General features: G+C 34.1%; 4 protein-coding genes across 5 annotated transcripts; 2 read left to right on the forward strand and 2 right to left on the reverse strand.

Moving 5' to 3' along the window:
• The first annotated feature begins 1,191 nt into the window (after positions 1-1,191).
• Positions 1,192-6,133, forward strand: LOC114386980 (protein BREAST CANCER SUSCEPTIBILITY 1 homolog). Of its 2 annotated transcripts, none has more exons than XM_028347069.1 (13): positions 1,192-1,265; positions 1,345-1,398; positions 1,491-1,561; positions 1,639-1,752; positions 1,903-2,399; positions 2,764-2,871; positions 2,965-3,906; positions 3,989-4,089; positions 4,347-4,533; positions 4,622-4,828; positions 4,917-5,082; positions 5,221-5,339; positions 5,563-6,133. In XM_028347069.1, the coding sequence occupies exons 1-13, from the start codon at positions 1,219-1,221 to the stop codon at positions 5,911-5,913; spliced, it is 2,964 nt and encodes a 987-aa protein (XP_028202870.1). In that variant the 5' UTR covers positions 1,192-1,218; the 3' UTR covers positions 5,914-6,133. The 2 variants fall into 2 exon arrangements, with proteins under 2 accessions (XP_028202870.1, XP_028202871.1); XM_028347070.1 differs by having other exon boundaries at positions 2,971-3,906; positions 5,563-5,913.
• Positions 6,134-6,848: 715 nt separating this feature from the next.
• LOC114387731 (kinectin-like) lies at positions 6,849-8,483 on the reverse strand. The gene is made up of 2 exons (XM_028347936.1): positions 8,185-8,483; positions 6,849-8,003 (listed from the first exon to the last, which is right to left on the reverse strand). Exons 1-2 carry the CDS (start codon positions 8,276-8,278, stop codon positions 7,207-7,209), a joined length of 891 nt encoding a protein of 296 aa, XP_028203737.1. The 5' UTR covers positions 8,279-8,483; the 3' UTR covers positions 6,849-7,206.
• A 2,306-nt stretch (positions 8,484-10,789) lies between these two features.
• On the forward strand, positions 10,790-13,842 carry LOC114388336 (F-box protein SKIP19-like). Its single transcript, XM_028348758.1, has 2 exons — positions 10,790-11,358; positions 12,757-13,842. The coding sequence occupies exons 1-2, from the start codon at positions 11,021-11,023 to the stop codon at positions 13,373-13,375; spliced, it is 957 nt and encodes a 318-aa protein (XP_028204559.1). The 5' UTR covers positions 10,790-11,020; the 3' UTR covers positions 13,376-13,842.
• Positions 13,843-14,503: 661 nt separating this feature from the next.
• Positions 14,504-15,673, reverse strand: LOC114388116. Its single transcript, XM_028348448.1, has one exon. The coding sequence runs from the start codon at positions 15,671-15,673 to the stop codon at positions 14,504-14,506; it is 1,170 nt and encodes a 389-aa protein (XP_028204249.1).
• Positions 15,674-18,151: the final 2,478 nt, after the last annotated feature.

An 18,151-nucleotide genomic window follows, 5' to 3' on the forward strand; every position in this document is an offset into this window, starting at 1 on the left:
TATTAATTAATATCTATTAAAATTAAGAAGATTTTGGATTATAAACTTGTTGGTATATGACTGTATTAAAATTTATTAGAAATTATTCGAGTTTTAGCCCCTTTCTTTTAGAATTTTTTTTGTTAAAAATTATAAAATTATAAGTGAGACTCATTAAATAATAAAGGAAACTCATAATATTTTTAATTGCAAATAAATTTATATAATAAGAGAGAGTGTTTCAAAAATAATAATTTTGAGTGTTATTAATAGTTCTTCTTTAAAAACCATAGATGAGATTATTCTTTATTGGTTGGTAGTTAAAAATCCTTTAAGTCTAATAGTAAAAAAAATTTGCACTATTAAGTATAAGAAATGATTTTTTTTATAATTTTTAAGATAATTATTATAAAAATTAAAACACTTATAATACATAAATATGAATAAGAATGTAAAAAACCTCTGCGTTATTAGAGCTTATATTAATTATTCAAAAGATATTTTTTTTTTGTTAGCGATGAAAATCAAACTCTATTTTTTTTATTGTTATTCACGATAGCTAATTTTAATTTGATCTTTATATTTGACGGAAATTCAATGCTATTTTTTTTCTTGTTATAATGACGGCATATGACAAGATGAAATTTAAAACAATTACAAGACTAGATAAACCAACACAATTTTTTTTTATAAAATTAACTTTCAAAAAATAATAGATATAGAGATAAAAAAAATATCAACCAAAAAGTTAAGAGATGTGTAATATAATTACATGTGAATTTGATTAGCATACAATAAAAATATAAATTTTCTTAATATTCATTTGTTTTAATAAATTCTCATGTAGAATCAAATTATTGATTTTTGCAACAATTATTGAAAATTAAATTTAAGATAATTTATAATTGTTGACAGTATAAATTTTTTTACACTTTCAACATATGAAAATTAATCTTATAACATATTTATTAGTTGGACTTTTTATTTTTTATCAAAATAAAGACATACTAAGTGAGTAACTAATAAAAAAGGATTAAGCCTACCGAGTTATCTACCCAAAATAAAGAAAGTAAATAACAAAGCGTATTGAGGAATATTGGTTGGAGTGAATTTCAGGCACAAAAGTGAAAAGAATTGGCGCGTGAGAAGCGCGCGCTTTTTAAATTCAAAAGTAAACTTAAAAGTTAAAACCTCCATTCCGTACGAGTTGTGTTGTTGGTGTCTGTCTGCGCAATCGCAATGGGGGATCTAGAGAGAATGGCCAGAGAACTTATATGTCCCATCTGGTATCAATTTTTCATCTCTTTCTTCTTCTTCTTCTTCTATTCTTTTTCCTGTTTCATTCATTTTGTATTGTTCGTGCAGTTGGAGTTTGCTCGATTCTGCAGTGTCGCTTACCTGCAATCATCTTTTCTGCAAGTAAATCCACACCCTCTTCAATTCATTCTTCCTCTTTGGCACTTTCTTTTCAATAGCAACGCTAATTTAACCTAATTTTATTTTGAATTCAGCTCGTGCGTTTTCAAGTCCATGAAATCAGCCTCTGCTTGTCCTGTCTGTAAAATTCCTTTCACTCGTCGAGGTACGTCTCATCCTCTCGCTTTCTCGTATAATAACCCTAATTCTGCACTACACTTCAAAATCGAATTCAAAATGTAGAGGTTCGCCCTGCTCCTCACATGGACAACTTGGTCAGCATATATAAAAACATGGAAGCTGCTTCAGGAGTTAATATATTTGAAACCCAGAATGCACCTGTTACTAACTTATCTGGTGAGTGATTGCGATTGCGACTTTGATTTTCATACATCCGTTAGTACGAGATTATGCATGGCTTGCTTTCAATTGGGGAACCTGCCATTCTGAATGGACTGTACATTTTTTTTTTTTATAAAAAAACTTATGCTTAAAGTTATATTGCAGATGGAGAAAAGCAATGTGAAGTTGATGCTAACTCTGGCAAGATGGAAGCTGGTGGAACTCATACAGGTCGTCCGCGGGAGAAGAAAACCCGGAAGAAGAAGGAGTCTAAGAAGACGGTTCAGGCCAGCACGGAAAGCTCAGGTTCTGACTTTGCAAAGCCTTCTTTTCCAGCAAAGAAAAGGGTACAGGTGCCGCAAAATCTCCTTTCAGAAACTCCAATGAAGAGTTTGAAGATTGGAGTTTCACTTAGTGAAATTAACAAAGAGAAAGAGGGAACAGAAAAGGTCCCAGTCATGGAAAGTGAAAGGCCCCTCCAAAGGGAAAAAGATAATCCTGTTCTCTCACCTTTCTTTTGGTTGAGAGAGGAAAAAGACGGTGAAAGGTTAAGTCAACAAACTGATGATGATGAAATTATTGATGGCTCAACACCAAATCCTCCTTCATTCAGTGATCTCAAGGACTCCGATGATGAAATCCCTTCTAATGTGGCCCCTATGGTAAGTGTTGGATTAACAAACAAGTAGATTTCAAAAAATGATGAAATTGTTGATTTCTTTTTTTGCCAGTTGTGCATTTTATGTCTCCTGAAAAGTCATTTTGACATTTAGCTCTTGTATGTTCCATCTATGTTTTAATATTTTTTTGTTTGACTTGATTGATTACTTGATTATTGAGAAAAGCAAGCCTTGTTAAAGTCTTTAGACTTCAAAATTTGCTTTACTAACAGTTCTATATTCATTTAGAAGTTCTATTTTGGCGGGTTAGACATCTAGGTTGCATTGCTCAAATTTGAGTAATGCTCTGATAATATTAGCATTAAATTACATTACAGTATCACTGTTTCTTGCCATTGTCATGTAGGATGAGGTGCAAAATAAAGGCTCTGTTAATTTATTTGACAGTGAAATGTTTGAATGGACACAAAGGCCTTGTACTCCTGAATTATTTTCAAGTCCCTCCAAAATGCAGGTAGTGATATAATTGAAGCAACATGATACTCGTACATACTTTAGGATTGTATATATTACCTACTTAGTGAAGGTTTAATAAGTTGTATGTTAGCTGCAGGTCATGGATACTTATGAGGATGATGAAAATCAAGAGGAATTGGTGGCTTCCTCACTAGAGCTGGCGGAAAATCAGCCAAGAGTTGATGCTGGCAACATGAAATTTGATAATCCCAAAGAAGGAAATATAATGGCTGATGTATTACCACCGAGTGTGTCTCCTCAAATTAGAAGTTCTGATGATCTAAATGGAATGAAGAAGTCTACGAAAAGAAGAAGGAAGGGTAGAGATAAAAATAAACAAGAGCATATTGGGGAACCAAAAAATTCAATTGATGAAATGCATGTTGATTCATATATATCATTAGAGGTTACTCAGGAACAAGCATTGGACAAATCTTCTAATCCGAGGAAGGATAGTAGAAGAGACAAGAGGGTTTGTTTCAATACCAGTACAATTCCAACGCCTATAACTGCTTGTACAGTCCCCAATACATTAGGAGTTCAAAGCATTGGTGAAATGAAGAAGGCTAAGAATACAGATATTTCGCCATTGAAACAAGAAAATGAGAAGCATCATGCTCAGGAGATTTCTGGAAAAAGCCGGATGAAAAGATCTGGAAAACAAAATGTCAGTCAAACCAATGAGTTTGCTGGTTCTGATTCATCCATTTTCAGTCTGCAAACAGATAATAACGGGAAGGACTCTAATAGCAGGCAATGCAAAAGCAAGTATTCCAGAAAATCTATGTCTTGCAGTAAAGAATTGAAAGCTACTAAAAGGCAAAAGCTTTCCTCTGATTGTATCTCTAAGACTAAAAATGTTGAAGAAATTCTACCTATTGAAAGTATTCATCAAGGTCCTGATGTCAGGGATTTGAATGATACATCAAAAGAGAAACATTGTCCTTTGATGGATCAAACAGCTTTAAGGAAATGTGAGAGCCATGTCACAAAGTATCAATGCATTTTCTGTCTCTCATCAGAAGAATCAGAGGTAATCTTGTTTACTTGCTTGTCTTGTCATCACTCATCACTATAATTAGACTGGAACTTACATTTTGTAATCCAAAATACAGACTTCTGGCCCTATGGTGCATTACCTTGATGGCAGGCCTGTAACAGCAGATTATGAAGGGGGATCTAAAGTCACGCATTGTCACAGGAACTGCACAGAATGGTAAAGAATTGTTACATGAGTGATATAACTATTTGCATACTTTTGTCAATATAAGGCACTTAATATAACTATATTATATTTTGGACCTCATCTTATTTTTTGAAGATGTCATTCTAATTCTGATATTTTATCCTGCAGTTTATCATCGTTCAAAATAATTAAATATATGCTGACATGGATTTTTGTTAGATTGGTTTTGGCAATTGGCTCTAGTTTGAATTTAAGATTGTAAATAATGTGTTCTAAACATGCATCAGGGCCCCCAATGTATATTTTGACGGTGATAATGCAATAAATCTTGAAGCTGAAATAAGTAGAAGTCGAAGAATCAAATGTAGTTTTTGTGGACTAAAAGGGGCCGCACTTGGTTGTTATGAGAAAAGCTGTCGCAGGAGCTTTCATGTTCCGTGTGCCAACTGGACTTCTCAATGTCGATGGGATACGGTATTGTGATAAAATTCAAATCAAATTTGAAATTCGATGCTATTTTCTGATAAAAAAACCCTAATTAGATCATGGTAATTTACTGCAGCAAAACTTTGTCATGTTATGCCCTCTGCATGCTTCCTCCATGTTGCCCTGTGAAGGTTCAGGATCCCAAAAAAGGAGCAAGAAATGCGCAGCTAGCGAGGGTAAAAACCATGGTCTTAAACATGACACTACAAACCAAAGTCGGGCTGCTCATAGATCATACAAGAAAATTGTACTATGTTGTTCTGCTCTATCCGTACAGGAGAGGGTATAATAATTCCATTTAGTTTCTAGTTATCTTATTTCTCATGAAGGAAGTCTTATTTATTACTTTTTTTTTATGGTTGGAATTGTAGGAAGTTGTTTCCGAATTTGAACGAGTATCGAAAGCTGCAGTTTTGAAAAATTGGGACTCGAGTGTCACCCATGTTATAGCATCAACGGATGAAAATGGGGCATGCAGAAGGACCCTCAAAGTATTGTTGGGTATCCTGGAGGGAAAGTGGATTCTCAATATTGAGTGTAAGTTCAGTCTATTTTATTTCCTACTTCTAAGTCCTTGTCATTTGTCATAATATTATAATAAATGTCCGAATTTCTTCCCTTTTTTTGTCCTGTAATTTTTTTGCTTCTGGGATTGGTTGTTTTTTGGCTAAGCAGGGATTAAAGCTTGCATGAAAGAAATGGGTCCTGTTGATGAGGAGCGATATGAAATTAATGTCGACATCCATGGAATTAGAGATGGTCCTCGTCTTGGACGATTAAGAGTATTGAACAAGGTTAGATTTTTCATTATTGTCACAGTTTTTTAATTGACAAATATTAATTTATTAATTTTGTTAGAAATGTCAAATTAAGAGAATTTGAACCAGTGACTTCCCTTCTCCAACTAGGCCCATCATTACAACTACTAGGCCCAACAAAGTTAGAGTAATTGCAGTCTATTTCAATAAATGCTTGTTTGCAAACTAATGATTTCTGTTGACCAAATTTCTTATGCAGCAACCAAAGCTTTTTTATGGCTACAAGTTTTATGTTATGGGAGATTTTATACCTTCGTACAAGGGGTATCTGCAAGACCTTTTGGTTGCTGCTGGAGGGATAATTCTGCACAGAAAACCAGTGTCTGGTGACCAAGAATCAACATCACCAGATACGCATCCATACCAAACCCTTATAATTTACAGCCTCGAGCTTCCTGATAAATGTAAGCCTTTGAAAAAGGATACAATTTGCAGCCAAAGGCGTCATGATGCGGAGGTTCTGGCAAGTTCTACAGGTTCAAAGGTAGCAAGTAATACATGGATTCTGAATTCAATTGCAGCCTGCAAACTGAAATGCCTTGCTCAATGAAATGTGAAAATTGAGATCATTTACATGCATATGATCTCAAACTGATGTTTTTCCCTTTTCATCATTAATTATCATGTTAAAAATAATATTGGCAATATTATGCAACAAAAAATTTAGGAGTCATAATATATACTGTGAATGTATCCCCGCTGGAGCGAGAATTGTGTTTGAAACCGTCTTATATCAATGGTAAAATCTCAATCTTTGCCATTTTTAATGGCAAAATGCAAACACGTATATGCAACCATGCCTTTTTTTCATTTTTTATTTTTTTTATAGACAATGTCGTGAATGGTCTGTAACATCCAAGAGATGGTGTTATGGATAACAATTTTTATACTAAATTTTCCTGTAAAACGTCTTAAAAAAATGATCATTTTTTTCCTCCTAATTAGCGTCTTATATTAAGGGTCAACGGAAGTACCTTGCTGTTTGTGTTGATTTATAAAGACTTCAGATTTCACTTCAATAATGTATAGTGACGTGCCTAGCGATGCAAGATTAAATATATAAATTAGTGATTTGTATATTTAAACTAAATAATATATTTATTTATTAAGTTTACATATATATTTTTTTGAAAAATAAATATAAATTTAATCAATAGTATAAGATAAATCATCAATTCAAATATTTTCATAATATCAATTTGTCAATTATAACATTTAGTGTCAAATTATTATCATCAAGTTCATCGAGAAAATATTGTTCAATTAGCCAGACTGTATATTAGTAACCGTGGCCTTTTTGAGCTAGTTTGAAGTGGAAACAAACATTCACCATCGAAGTGATAAAAATACTTTCCTTGAATTTTCGTACAAGTCTATGTAACTGTTTAGTGTTTATTACTAGACCACACAGCGGTGAGGTTCTTAAGTTCTTTTTTTGTGTGAATTATGCATTTACTAACAAACTCTACATGAAATAGATCAGACTGAACTGAACAAAAATTGAATTTAGGACATGCATACAGAGAGGACAGGAATCTGGTTTATACAACTCTTGGGTCAGTGTACATCTGAACCAAAGTTCAAAAGCATGTGGAATGTATGTCACTATTCTCTTTGAGTTTGACCCTTTCTTCTCACTCTCATATTTTACAGAACAGATTTGGCTAATGGCTCCCATTCTACAATGGTCTAGGACTAGGAGCATGCTTTCTAGATATGAAAATAGACGAGGTAGGCTAGAATTGAACAAGAGCATGCTGTAAATGGACGATGCATGTATTGATACAATGCCCATTCTCTTGGATCCCTTGCAAATCACAGATTGAGCTTTTGGCATATGACATCAAGTTTTCTTCTGTGTATATTTAGAGATTTTCATCTTGAGAGAATCAAGCATATGCTCCATAGCTGAAATTTCTTCTTTGATCTCATTTGTTCTCATCCTCCCTTCCTTGAAGCTACCTATCCTGTGAATTCCTGCATCAACTTCCTCCTCCATTTGCTCCACCGTATCGCGAATTTGCCTGTTCTCCTCTTGAATGTCTCTGAGCCTTCTCTTCAAAGACCGATAACCATCAATCGACTTCTGGAGTTGCTCCGAAAGCGCCTTGTTACGCTCTCGTAGCACTATGTTGCATTCCATCTCCACTCCACTACCCTTCTTCTCCTTCTGTTCGGAGCTCCATGCATGCAACTTCTCCATCAACATGTCATTCTGCGCCTTTAGATCACCAATGAAGTCCTCCAGTTCTGTCAACTCTTGAGCCTTCCTCGCAAGTTCCGCGGCCATAATTTGTTTCTCTTTTCCCAAACTTGAACACATTGCTTGAAGGCTTTGTCGTGCCACCAAGCTCGCGTTAAGCTCCCTCTTTAGCCTCTCTTTCTCATCTATAGGCACATCAGAAGGAGGCTTTCTGTCCTTGGGAGATGGAATCTTAGGCCTAAGGTCAGTGTTGCACCTCCTAAGTTCAGCTCTTCTCTGGCTTGTAGATTGAATCTTTTGAATCCTGGACCTAGCCTCATCTAGGATAAACATCATTCCATTCACCCTATGAAACTTGCGCTCATCATTTTCTTTTGTGCTAGACCCATTATGATCTTGAATTAGCTTCAGTAATAGCTTAACATTGGTGGCAAGGCCTATAGCAAAAAAATTAAATATTGAATCAGGATGCATGACCAGTTTTATCCCCATATATGATTAATTCATCGAAGTTTCTGTCCATTTTTATTTTACCATTCTAAGATGATAGATTGGATCCAAAATGGAAAAAAGAAAAACAAATTTGAAAGTGTGTAACACATGAAGGAAATTAATTACCTTCCAAACTGCATTCTTCTTCTGGCTGTCCATTGAAGTTACTAGTTGAAGAAGAAAGAAAATGGGGAGATGAATATGCTCGAGCATGATCCATGCTATACCCAGCAACAGGCAAAAAAGTAAAAAGACGTGATAAACAGCACTATGTAATGGAAGAATGAATGGAGGATAAGCAGAATAAGAAAATTAGTTTTTTTTTTTTTCTTTTTAATGAATTTTGTGGTGAGATCTAAGAAAGAGCGATTACTTTTGTAAACTTTATTCTCCTTCTCCCTTCTGATCTGTTCGCTGGAAAAGAGCTTATGCTATTCTTTCTTGATTTCTATTATAGTATATTATGGTGTTAGTTCAAATGGGAGATGGGCTGGTTCATGGTTGATGCGCAATTGTTGCCTAGAGTTTGACTTTTTCATGGTTTTGTTTTGTCCTTCTCTGAGGCCGCAAACCAAATCTGAGTAAATTCTCTTATTCCTAAGATAGATTTTCAGTGAAATCTTTTGTATCCAACTTTGTCTGCATAATTTACGTAAATTAAGATACAATACAGAAAACTAATACATCAATGAATAACAAATAACAAAAAACATACGTAACTATTTTTAAAATAAAATAATTATTTGGCAGACAATGTTATTTTATGCTTGACCTTTCAAGCGATTGATCGATAAAATGCTATTTAGATTTAATTGGTTTTGATTTTAAAAGTGATTTTTATAAAATTAAACAAATCTACCATTTGTGTGTTTGCATATGCATGTTTACAACGCACGTAAACTATCATTTCCACATTATATTCTTAAATTGATAAGAAGCTAATTAGGTAGCATAAAAAAAATAAAATTCACGTCATTTCACAACCATTTTATAAAAAATGTAAATATATTTTTTCAAGGCACTCTCTCTAATGTATATTTATTTGTTGTTAATTTAGTTTTAAATGAATTCAATCTTCAATGGGTTAACTTTTAAAACAAAATTAAAAAATGAAATAATAACTGACCTATTAAAAGAGTGTGTGTATGTGTTTTTAACTTTTTTTATATAAATGTAGGGCGCTCTAGGTATTCTTCGATTAATCAGAGACAAGTAATTTTTGTTTTTGTTTTTCCATTGGTATACATGCTTTTGGAGGTATATATTTTTGTTAGAGACATTCAAATATTAAATGTGAGCATTTCTCTCAACATTTATACATGTACTTAATTTGTCCACCTATACACAGTTGTGTTTGAAGGAGTTGTTTTTGTTGGTTTGTCTTGTTACTGTTTACCTACTCTATCTCTAATATATAAGTGCTTTATAGTTTATTATTATTATATGTGGCTTCAGATAAAGAACTGGAATACCACGTTGAAGAACAGGTGTTGAATGGAAGTATGGAACACACTACCGAAACCCACAGCTAGAACGAAGAGAACGTGGTTTAGTATTACACAGTTGGCCACTTTGGTTGTGGTCAAGTTACCAAATCATATACTAACAAATGTCTTTGCATTTGACCAAAATTACATACTCACGTCGTTGCATGTGGGTTTAAGCGCAATAAACGCCCCTACAAGCGCCCTCAGTCTTTGGAGGAGGCATTTAATTATCAAATCATATACTATTATAGGTTTTTCTTTTTTTTCGAGAAAATAACATATACACTATCAATGTTAAGCTTTTTAGTTGTTAGAGAAAATGGGAAAACTCTCAAGCAAGCACTAAAAATCGAGAGGAAACACAATTGACGAAGCATCCGCTAAGATGACGTTATACAAAAACAAACGAATAAACTCAAAATCTTAAAGTTCTCATCTGGAGAATGACCAAACTTGGTCAACTCATCAGTTATTTGGTTACTTTCCCTGAGCACGAGCTGCACTCTAAGACTAACACCCTTCTTATAATCTTCAATACTCCCAACTAGAGGAAAGCAAGCATGAGATTGAGCACAACCATCTCGAAGGAACATAACAAGGACCATAGAATCCGATTTAATTAATAATACAGTCTTTAAATTCCTTCTGCCAAGCAGTTGAGACACCCAAGAAAATTGCCCACAGCTCTGCATGAATAACAGTACACTATCCTATATTTTGCAGCATAGGCAAACAACATGCATCTGCCACTCCAATCCCGAAGAATTACAAATTTATTGTATTGTTTTTCTAAAAGTAATTCACAAAAATAAAATATAACTCTTTAACCGGAAAGATTATGTTGGTTATAGCAGAGAAAGACTACAACAAATTAACCTCAAATAGAATATATTTTTTATACAATAGTTGCATTGAACTTAAAACTTATGACTTCATCCATATTATCTAAATTCTTCGTCACCTGAATCGTCCTAATAATTCCCCCTTTAAACACGTCAATGTGTGCAAGTGAAGTGTTGAGTTTTATTGGAAAAAAAAGAACAGCAATGTTTCATTTCCCCGAATGAAAAATAAAGAAAAAATGGAACTCATAAGGATGCAATAATCATATTCATATTTGTAGTATACTCTTTAAAGTTTGAATTGAATAACTACATTATTTAATAGTGTATAAACATTATTATTACAATATAAAGTAAATTGGATGGTGAAAGAAAAAAGAAACAGGGGAAAGGTAGCAACAAGTGTTTCTTGACAATCCTTATTCATTTTCTTCTCTCGACAAGAAGTTGAAGGAATGTTTGGGCCATTTGGGAAGAGATTATTTCCTAGCAGAAAAGAGTGGGCTAGCCCAATCCATAAGTGGGCTTGGCAACCCAATTTTGCATTCCCAGTTTCGCAATGAAAGAAAGGGGAAAGGGTAAAGCAATAAATAGGTGAATGGTGAGCGTCACCAACCAAAGTTCTCTCTCCCAATGTCTTGGTCGTCGACGCAGGAGGCAGTAGTAGCAGATTGTGAAGAAGAACGAAACTGGCTGGACCTTCCGCGAGACGTGGTGTGCACGATTTTCCAGAAGCTGGGCGCAATCGAAATCCTGACGCGCGCCCAGCGCGTGTGCTCCGTGTGGCGCGGCATCTCGAAGGAGCCTCTCCTGTGGCGCACCATCGACATGCGCAATTCGGGCGACATTGAAACCAACTTCGTGTTCTTGGCCATGTGCCACCGCGCAATTGACTACAGCTCCGGCCACTTGCTCCATATCAACATCGAGTATTTCGCCACCGATGATCTCCTCCGCCACATCACCCATTCGTGAGTCATCTTCCACTTCTTTCTCTGCTTTCTTTAATCGGGCTTAGGTATTTTCTGTTCCCTATTTTCTCAAACGTTACTTACTTGCACGTCTCCTTGCGGATGCTAATCATACCTTATTTGTGTTCCCTAACCACGGCTTGCATTCATACATTAAAATTACTGTCAAAATTGGGCAAATTCTTGTTATTCAGTGAAATTCCGTCGATTGTAGGGTTTTACCCAATAATAGAGAAAGGAGACATAAGGTTGGCCCACTTGTTGAGGAAGGATGAAGAGAGACGGAAGGGGGGAGAGATCGCCCAACTGACATTTGTAACAAAAATTAACAAACTAACATTTGTGGATAAAAAAAATCCAATAACAGAGAAAATGTTAAAAAAGTGTGTCAAAGAGTGTTGTTCTTAGCATATCCTCGTCAAAATAATAGACAGAAGCTTTTGATTCCCTTGTTCTTTAGTGTGTTTTTTTCTCACTACTACGGAGGGCAGAGTTTTTATTTATTAATTCCTTTATATTTCTCATTATAATTCAAACCCATATTTCTTGTTGCCTGTGATTGAGAGTTAAGACTGTGAATAGTGATGACTATATTGATCGATGATACATAGATTTAATGGTATATTTCAATTGTCTTCGATTGCAGATATGGTATATCATGTAGAATTGATGTGTGTGTGATGTAGATATTGCTGAAACTATGTGTGTTGTGTCATAGTGGGAAGGGATCCTCTGATGTTGTACTCCCTCTGGACTCATATATAAGCAAAAATAACTAATTTCATACTAATTAAGAAGTTAATTGACATCATTTAATTTTCCTATTCTCAAGTAAAAAATAAGGTTATTTCTAAAATGTTCTTCATGTAATTTGCTATCATGAATAAAAAGGAGTCATTGAAAATAGAATTAGAATTAAATGAAGGTTGTTTTAGGAATGATTGCATTAAATAGGACAAAATTAGTTAGATTTGCTTATATTTAAGTCTAAGGTACAATACCTCTTTTTTGTTTATATGAGTCCAGAGGGAGTACATGACATACCATATTCACATTCTCTACCTATTGATATTATATAGGCCTTGTACTTATTTAATGTCTACTATGAGAGACATACATATAGTATTATCATGTTAAAATTTGACATGAGAGTTGAGAGGAAATATTCCTGTGTCATAACACATTTAATTTTGCCTTTTTGGTTCTTGTTTGGAGTGTAAAATGTTCATTCCTTGTAAATTTAACTTTGCAATTTCACATTTTTTATATTGTTTACCAAAGCCTCAGCATATCTTTTGGTAGTATCTCTATATAGGTTGTTTGTCAATGTCATGCCAAATCTTTTGGTTTCGTCTTTATGTAACACTTCTCCCCCTGCACTGTCTTGCCATTTCCCAGTACAAGTAATCTACGAAGCCTACGTCTTGCATGTTGCTACCAAATTTCAGATGAAGGATTGTGTGAAATTGCAAAAGAGCTTCCTCAGCTGGAGGAGCTTGATATATCAATCAGCAGCTTTAACCCAACTAGGGACCCTCTAGAAGCTGTTGGCCGGTGTTGCCGACACTTAAAAACATTGAAATTCAACATGAAAGGTTACAGACGTCCGCACATTGAGTGTGATGAGGAGGCTTTTGCTATTGCAGAGACCATGCCCACATTACACCATCTCCAGCTTTTTGGAAACAAACTTACTAATGAAGGCCTGCTTGCTATTCTTGATGGCTGTCCTCACCTTGAATCTCTTGACTTACGACAGTGTTTCAATGTTAACTTGGCAGGAAGTTTGGGGAAAAGATGTGCTGAACAGATCAAAGAATTACGGCTTCCATGTGATCCCACTGATGACTGCCCATTTGAAGCTGATGTTGATTATGGATCACTTGATGAAGACTCATCTGCGATTTCTGACATAGATTTCTTGTCTGATGATGATTATGACTATTATGAATTCTCTGGAGGGAGCGACTTTTCTGACTATGATTTTGATTCTGATCCTGATTATTATGGCCTTTGACAAATTTAGACATTTCAGCATGAGGAAAACTGGTGCTGTGAATATATTTCAGTTACTCTTTATTACCTCCTCTCTCTAGCATTTCCAATCAAAAGAAAGCCAGGAAACACACTGCAATGGATTTCAGTAAAGTATCCTTGATCTTCTAAAGATACTCAATGTAGTAATGCTGTTTCAACGAAATTGGTAGGTGAGACTGCATGATCATCTTTTACATGGGTGGATAGCTGATAATCATCTGGAACCTTTGTGAAGAGAATTCACTTTTTGCAACTTGTATTTTTATCTGATACATGTAAGAAGCTATATTTGGTTGTCTTCTGTTAAAAGTCGATGACCCTGAACCTTGTTGTGTAGTTTTTTCTTTTGAAATCCAAAGGTATGAAGGTAATAGTTATCAAATTAGAGTAAATGTTAAATTTTGTGGTTCAGTAAATGTGAAAAATACAACTATTTAGATTGATTCCTATGATTGAGATCCAAACCCACGCTGCTCTGCTCACTCAACTTTGGCCTACTTTTTTTTACCCTTGACATAACAAACCAAGTTGAACGAAAGGAAAGACTGCATATTATTGTTAATTAATTATTATAAAAAAACGCTGACCAGAAAAAAAAAAAAAAAAACTCCCCGGCTTACTGGTTGTCCCACAAGACATTAGACATGCATAGCATTTGTTCCCGATGAACCTCTTGACCGAATACAAAGGGTTAAAAATAATAATCTGTAGAGTCTATTTTAAGATCTAAATATAAATATTGTGCATTTTTCACCCAGAATCTAATTTCGTTAGTAGGAAAGTGAAAAAAAAAAATCATTTCTCTCAAAAATAATCTTGATAGCAAAATTATTTTTGAAAATCCTAAAAAATTACCCCAACTAGGTCTAGACTTTTTACTGTACAACTTGTGATTTTGAAAGAACGAAACGCAAAAACCAGAAAGGATAACCCAAAGTCTCAGCACTTAACAAAGCAGAAACGCCGAAAAAGCAAAGACAACATGCTATATCTTGGAGAATCATTAGCAGCAATAGGAACTTGAAGAAAACATTGTTGGACTCTGAATGGTCATATCGATAGCATCCACTTCTTCATTGCAATTTCTTTGACAAGAACAACAACCTTATTAACAAGGCAAACATGTAGCCCCTGGTCCACAGAGACGAAGAATATCTGAGTAGGAAGTAAAGCAAACTTTGGATGCGAATCTGTGTTGGCATATTTCCTCAACCCTCATACAGTTTCCATCATCAGTCAAACCATAACTGTAGACTCTTGTTTCAGTTGCCAAAATCAGGAGATCGCCATTGATAACCGTGAACCCGGTTATTTTAGGATCTTCCTCCCTCAAACCCATCTCTTGTGTTGCTACCTCGAGAATTCTGAACCACGTGTGTGATTCATAATCTGTCAAGATCCAAACGGTAACAACAGACTTTCTTAGCCTCACCAAACAGATGCTCATGGACTGAGCCTTTCCCCAACTAAAAATGCTCATCTCACAATCACAACTCAAATCATGTGTAGCATCTTCTGGCACCCTCAGCATTGTTGAAAGGCAACTCTCAAGGTTGTAGGACATTATATAAGGCCTATAAAATGGGCTCCTTTCAGTCAGATAAGGAAAGCAATCTGAAATGAAATGGATTGCCCCATTCAAATAGACTGGCATTTCAAACTTCATGTTCCTACCACCTGCATAGAAGCTTCTTTTCATTGCTTTCCACAAACCTTCCTTGGACTTGTATATGTTGCAGGGATAATCTGCAGACCAATCAGTTTGGACTTCAAAATGAATTATCATGTAACCGGTGGAACATTCTTCTAGCAACACCATTTTAGGATCAGCATATAACTGTTTTTCTTGAACTTGAATGGGGGAAGGAATGTTCGACCAAGACTTTGTTGCTGGGTTACAAATGAAGAGTTCAACTGCTGGTGTGTATGTGTTGCTTGTTGTAAGACAAAGAAGAATCAATCCCTTAGTGGAAGCCAACATTCTTGTTGACGACTTTGACAAGAATCTCAAAACATCCTCAGACACGCCAGAAGACAATTGCTTTCCAGGTAAAGGGTACAACTCCACTTTTTCATCATATGTTTGAGGTGTCTCATGCCGAAGGAAGAAGCATGTGTCATCCTTTTTCAATGAGTTCTCTGTCTGCTTAGTTGCAAATTCGGTTTCCTCAACAATATTGGACACTGTTTTGCATGTACATTTAAACCTATAAATTGCTTTTGCTGGTAAATAAGAACATATCTTAAATAACAGTAACTCGTCTGGACAGAATGCCATGGCTGCAAATAACAAAAGAAACGAAGCACAAGCGAGGTAAACAAAAACATGGCATTTAAATATCTAATAACCAAACTAGCAATCAACAATGAGAAAAAAAAAAAAAAAAACATGCTGGGAAGATTTAGAGGTGGAAAACTAAGGAAGAGATTTCTTAGCAGAAAATTTTGGAAAACAAGAATGAAAATATCTTATAAACTAGATATAGACCTGTGCAATGCGTTTGCACAGGTATGGACATAATTTTGGGAAACAAGAATGCAAGTATCTCAACTTTTAAATAAAAAATAATATTAGTAATAAAATGAATGGACATAATTGTCGTTTTTATTTCTAATTTGATTGTATAGTTAAATTTAGTTTAGTGGTATTTAGAATGTCTTGTTTAAACAATGAATCAAAAAGAATGTCTTGTTTGGATGTTTAATAGTAGGATAGTTTTACTTGAACTTTGGCATTTTCAACTCTCTCTTTTTCCCCACTTTGTCTAAACCTACCTATCACAAGTACGCAACAATGTGCACATAATATAAAAAAAAAAAATCCCTTATGAAACTCATTAATTTCAAACTTATTTTGAATCATTTATTCATCATATGCTCTAACATTATAGACAATAATAAATCAGTAAGAAAACTAGTAATAAAATACTTTATAAATTTAAGATAGCATAAAATTGTCAATGATATACGAACTAAGAGTAATAGTAATACTGTATTACCCTTTTAAGAAAATATAGATGTTGTCTTAATCAAAGTGTACATGTTATTATAAAAAATATTAAGCCTAATATTGAAATTTATTATGATTTATTCTTTTTTTGAGTAATAATAGTGATGCAATACCTATATGAAATATATAAATTAAAAGAATATAATAAATATAAATTAATTATTTAAATTTGAGTATTTTTTTATTATTATATATACCATGCTCACATCTACGTGAATCTTGTGTGTTTATAATTTTTGAATACTTTTATTGGAAAAATTAATTTTTTAAAATGATATTTTTAATTATTTTGAAATATTAGTTTTAATTATGTGATATTGTTGAAGTTTTCAATTGGTTGATCTTATTACTACATAAATTGAACACTTTTTTATCAATACATTGAGATTAGTTATTATTGTTGTTGTTTTGAAAAAATATCTAAAATAAATTAAACTTTTCATAATAAGAAACTGAATTTAGTATGTTACTATAAAAGAATAACAAATCAATTATATATATATTAAGCTATTGTTGATTATTAACTTGTGTATTCACTGAAACATACCCTAATCAAGATTGAAAAACGTTTTAAATCCTATTTGAGTATATTAGAGACATTCCTTTTTTTGGTTGTGTCTGTTCAAAGTCTCCCACTTTTGAGGATATGAGACATTGCAATTGTTGTTGCCAGTAGGTGTGTATTGAAGGTCATTTCATTATATATGGGACATGTAACTGGTAGAATCTTAGAGCCTTAAACTAGGAAAATTGGGAGTGAGTCTCTTAGGAGAGCTATATTTAGGTATGTTCGTTTTTTATTTTATTTTATTTTATCTTGCCGCATTCTTCTATTCTACAGTTTGACAGACAGGCTTTCTATATTAGAGTTTCCATGCATTAATTTCATTTATTACTTACTTAATCTTTGCCTTTGTTTGCTTGGTGCCTCTGGTATATTATGGTTTGGTGTATAAAATTAGCTTTTGACGTGTAGATATATGCTCACAATGGTTGGAGCTTAATTTACCCTAAAATCTAGCATTATTTGCATTAAAGCTTTGACAAGAATATGTCAAATCATTGATTATTTTTTAAAGGCCAATAAAGGAAGAGTATTTTTTGAGGAGTCATAATAAGAACATATTTTTTCTGGGGTCGTAGAGAAAATTGGTTTAAAAGCAAAAGATATTTTTGGTCTGGGTACTTTCAAGAAAAGCTTACTTTTTTACCCAGATGAAATCCCCATTTTTTATTTTGGTTTGTGAATTTTGTTTGTAATTATAAGCTTTTGAGATAGTAGTATGTCATTATTTTTTTCTTTCATTTTTATAAAGTAGGCGTCAGATAATTATATATATGAGGAAGTGCATGGAAGATTTCAAGAAATTTGAGGATTTTAAGCGCTAGGCTCACTAGATAAAAAAAAATAAAAATAGCAGGCTAAAGTAGAAAAGGTGGACATAAGTCATGGTTTATTGAAACCAATCTATGAAGTGCCGAGAATTTAATTTACTTCACGTAACTGAATCTCTCTTGGATACATCACTAACATGTATAGATGAAATATCCAAACCTATGATTTATGAAGGTCAGATAATTCAATTTGTTTTATGTATTCAATAACGATCCTCTTTGGATATACTTCACCGATACATATTGGATTGGATGCTTCTGGAGACATTGATCGAAGCTTGAGTAGAGTCCATGCCTCGTTCTTCTTCTCTCAACCACATTCTGCGGGGGGGGGGGGGGGGGGGGTTTGCA

The sequence above is a fragment of the Glycine soja genome, chromosome 15 (genome assembly GCF_004193775.1).
Source record: "Glycine soja cultivar W05 chromosome 15, ASM419377v2, whole genome shotgun sequence".
Taxonomy (NCBI): domain Eukaryota; kingdom Viridiplantae; phylum Streptophyta; class Magnoliopsida; order Fabales; family Fabaceae; genus Glycine; species Glycine soja.

What these genes read in the sequence shown, in the direction of transcription:
- LOC114386980 (XM_028347069.1), top strand. Translation starts at nt 1,219, where the DNA reads ATGGGGGATCTAGAGAGAATGGCCAGAGAACTTATATGTCCCATCTG. An exon ending in CAAGTCCCTCCAAAATGCAG is followed by an intron (nt 2,872 to 2,964) that starts GTAGTGATATAA and finishes GTTGTATGTTAG; the next exon opens with CTGCAGGTCATGGATACTTA. An exon ending in TCTCATCAGAAGAATCAGAG is followed by an intron (nt 3,907 to 3,988) that starts GTAATCTTGTTT and finishes TCCAAAATACAG; the next exon opens with ACTTCTGGCCCTATGGTGCA.
- LOC114387731 (XM_028347936.1), bottom strand. Translation starts at nt 8,278, where the DNA reads ATGGATCATGCTCGAGCATATTCATCTCCCCATTTTCTTTCTTCTTCA. An exon ending in AGAAGAATGCAGTTTGGAAG is followed by an intron (nt 8,004 to 8,184) that starts GTAATTAATTTC and finishes TTTTTGCTATAG; the next exon opens with GCCTTGCCACCAATGTTAAG.
- LOC114388336 (XM_028348758.1), top strand. Translation starts at nt 11,021, where the DNA reads ATGTCTTGGTCGTCGACGCAGGAGGCAGTAGTAGCAGATTGTGAAGAA. An exon ending in CTCCGCCACATCACCCATTC is followed by an intron (nt 11,359 to 12,756) that starts GTGAGTCATCTT and finishes GCCATTTCCCAG; the next exon opens with TACAAGTAATCTACGAAGCC.
- LOC114388116 (XM_028348448.1), bottom strand. Translation starts at nt 15,673, where the DNA reads ATGGCATTCTGTCCAGACGAGTTACTGTTATTTAAGATATGTTCTTAT.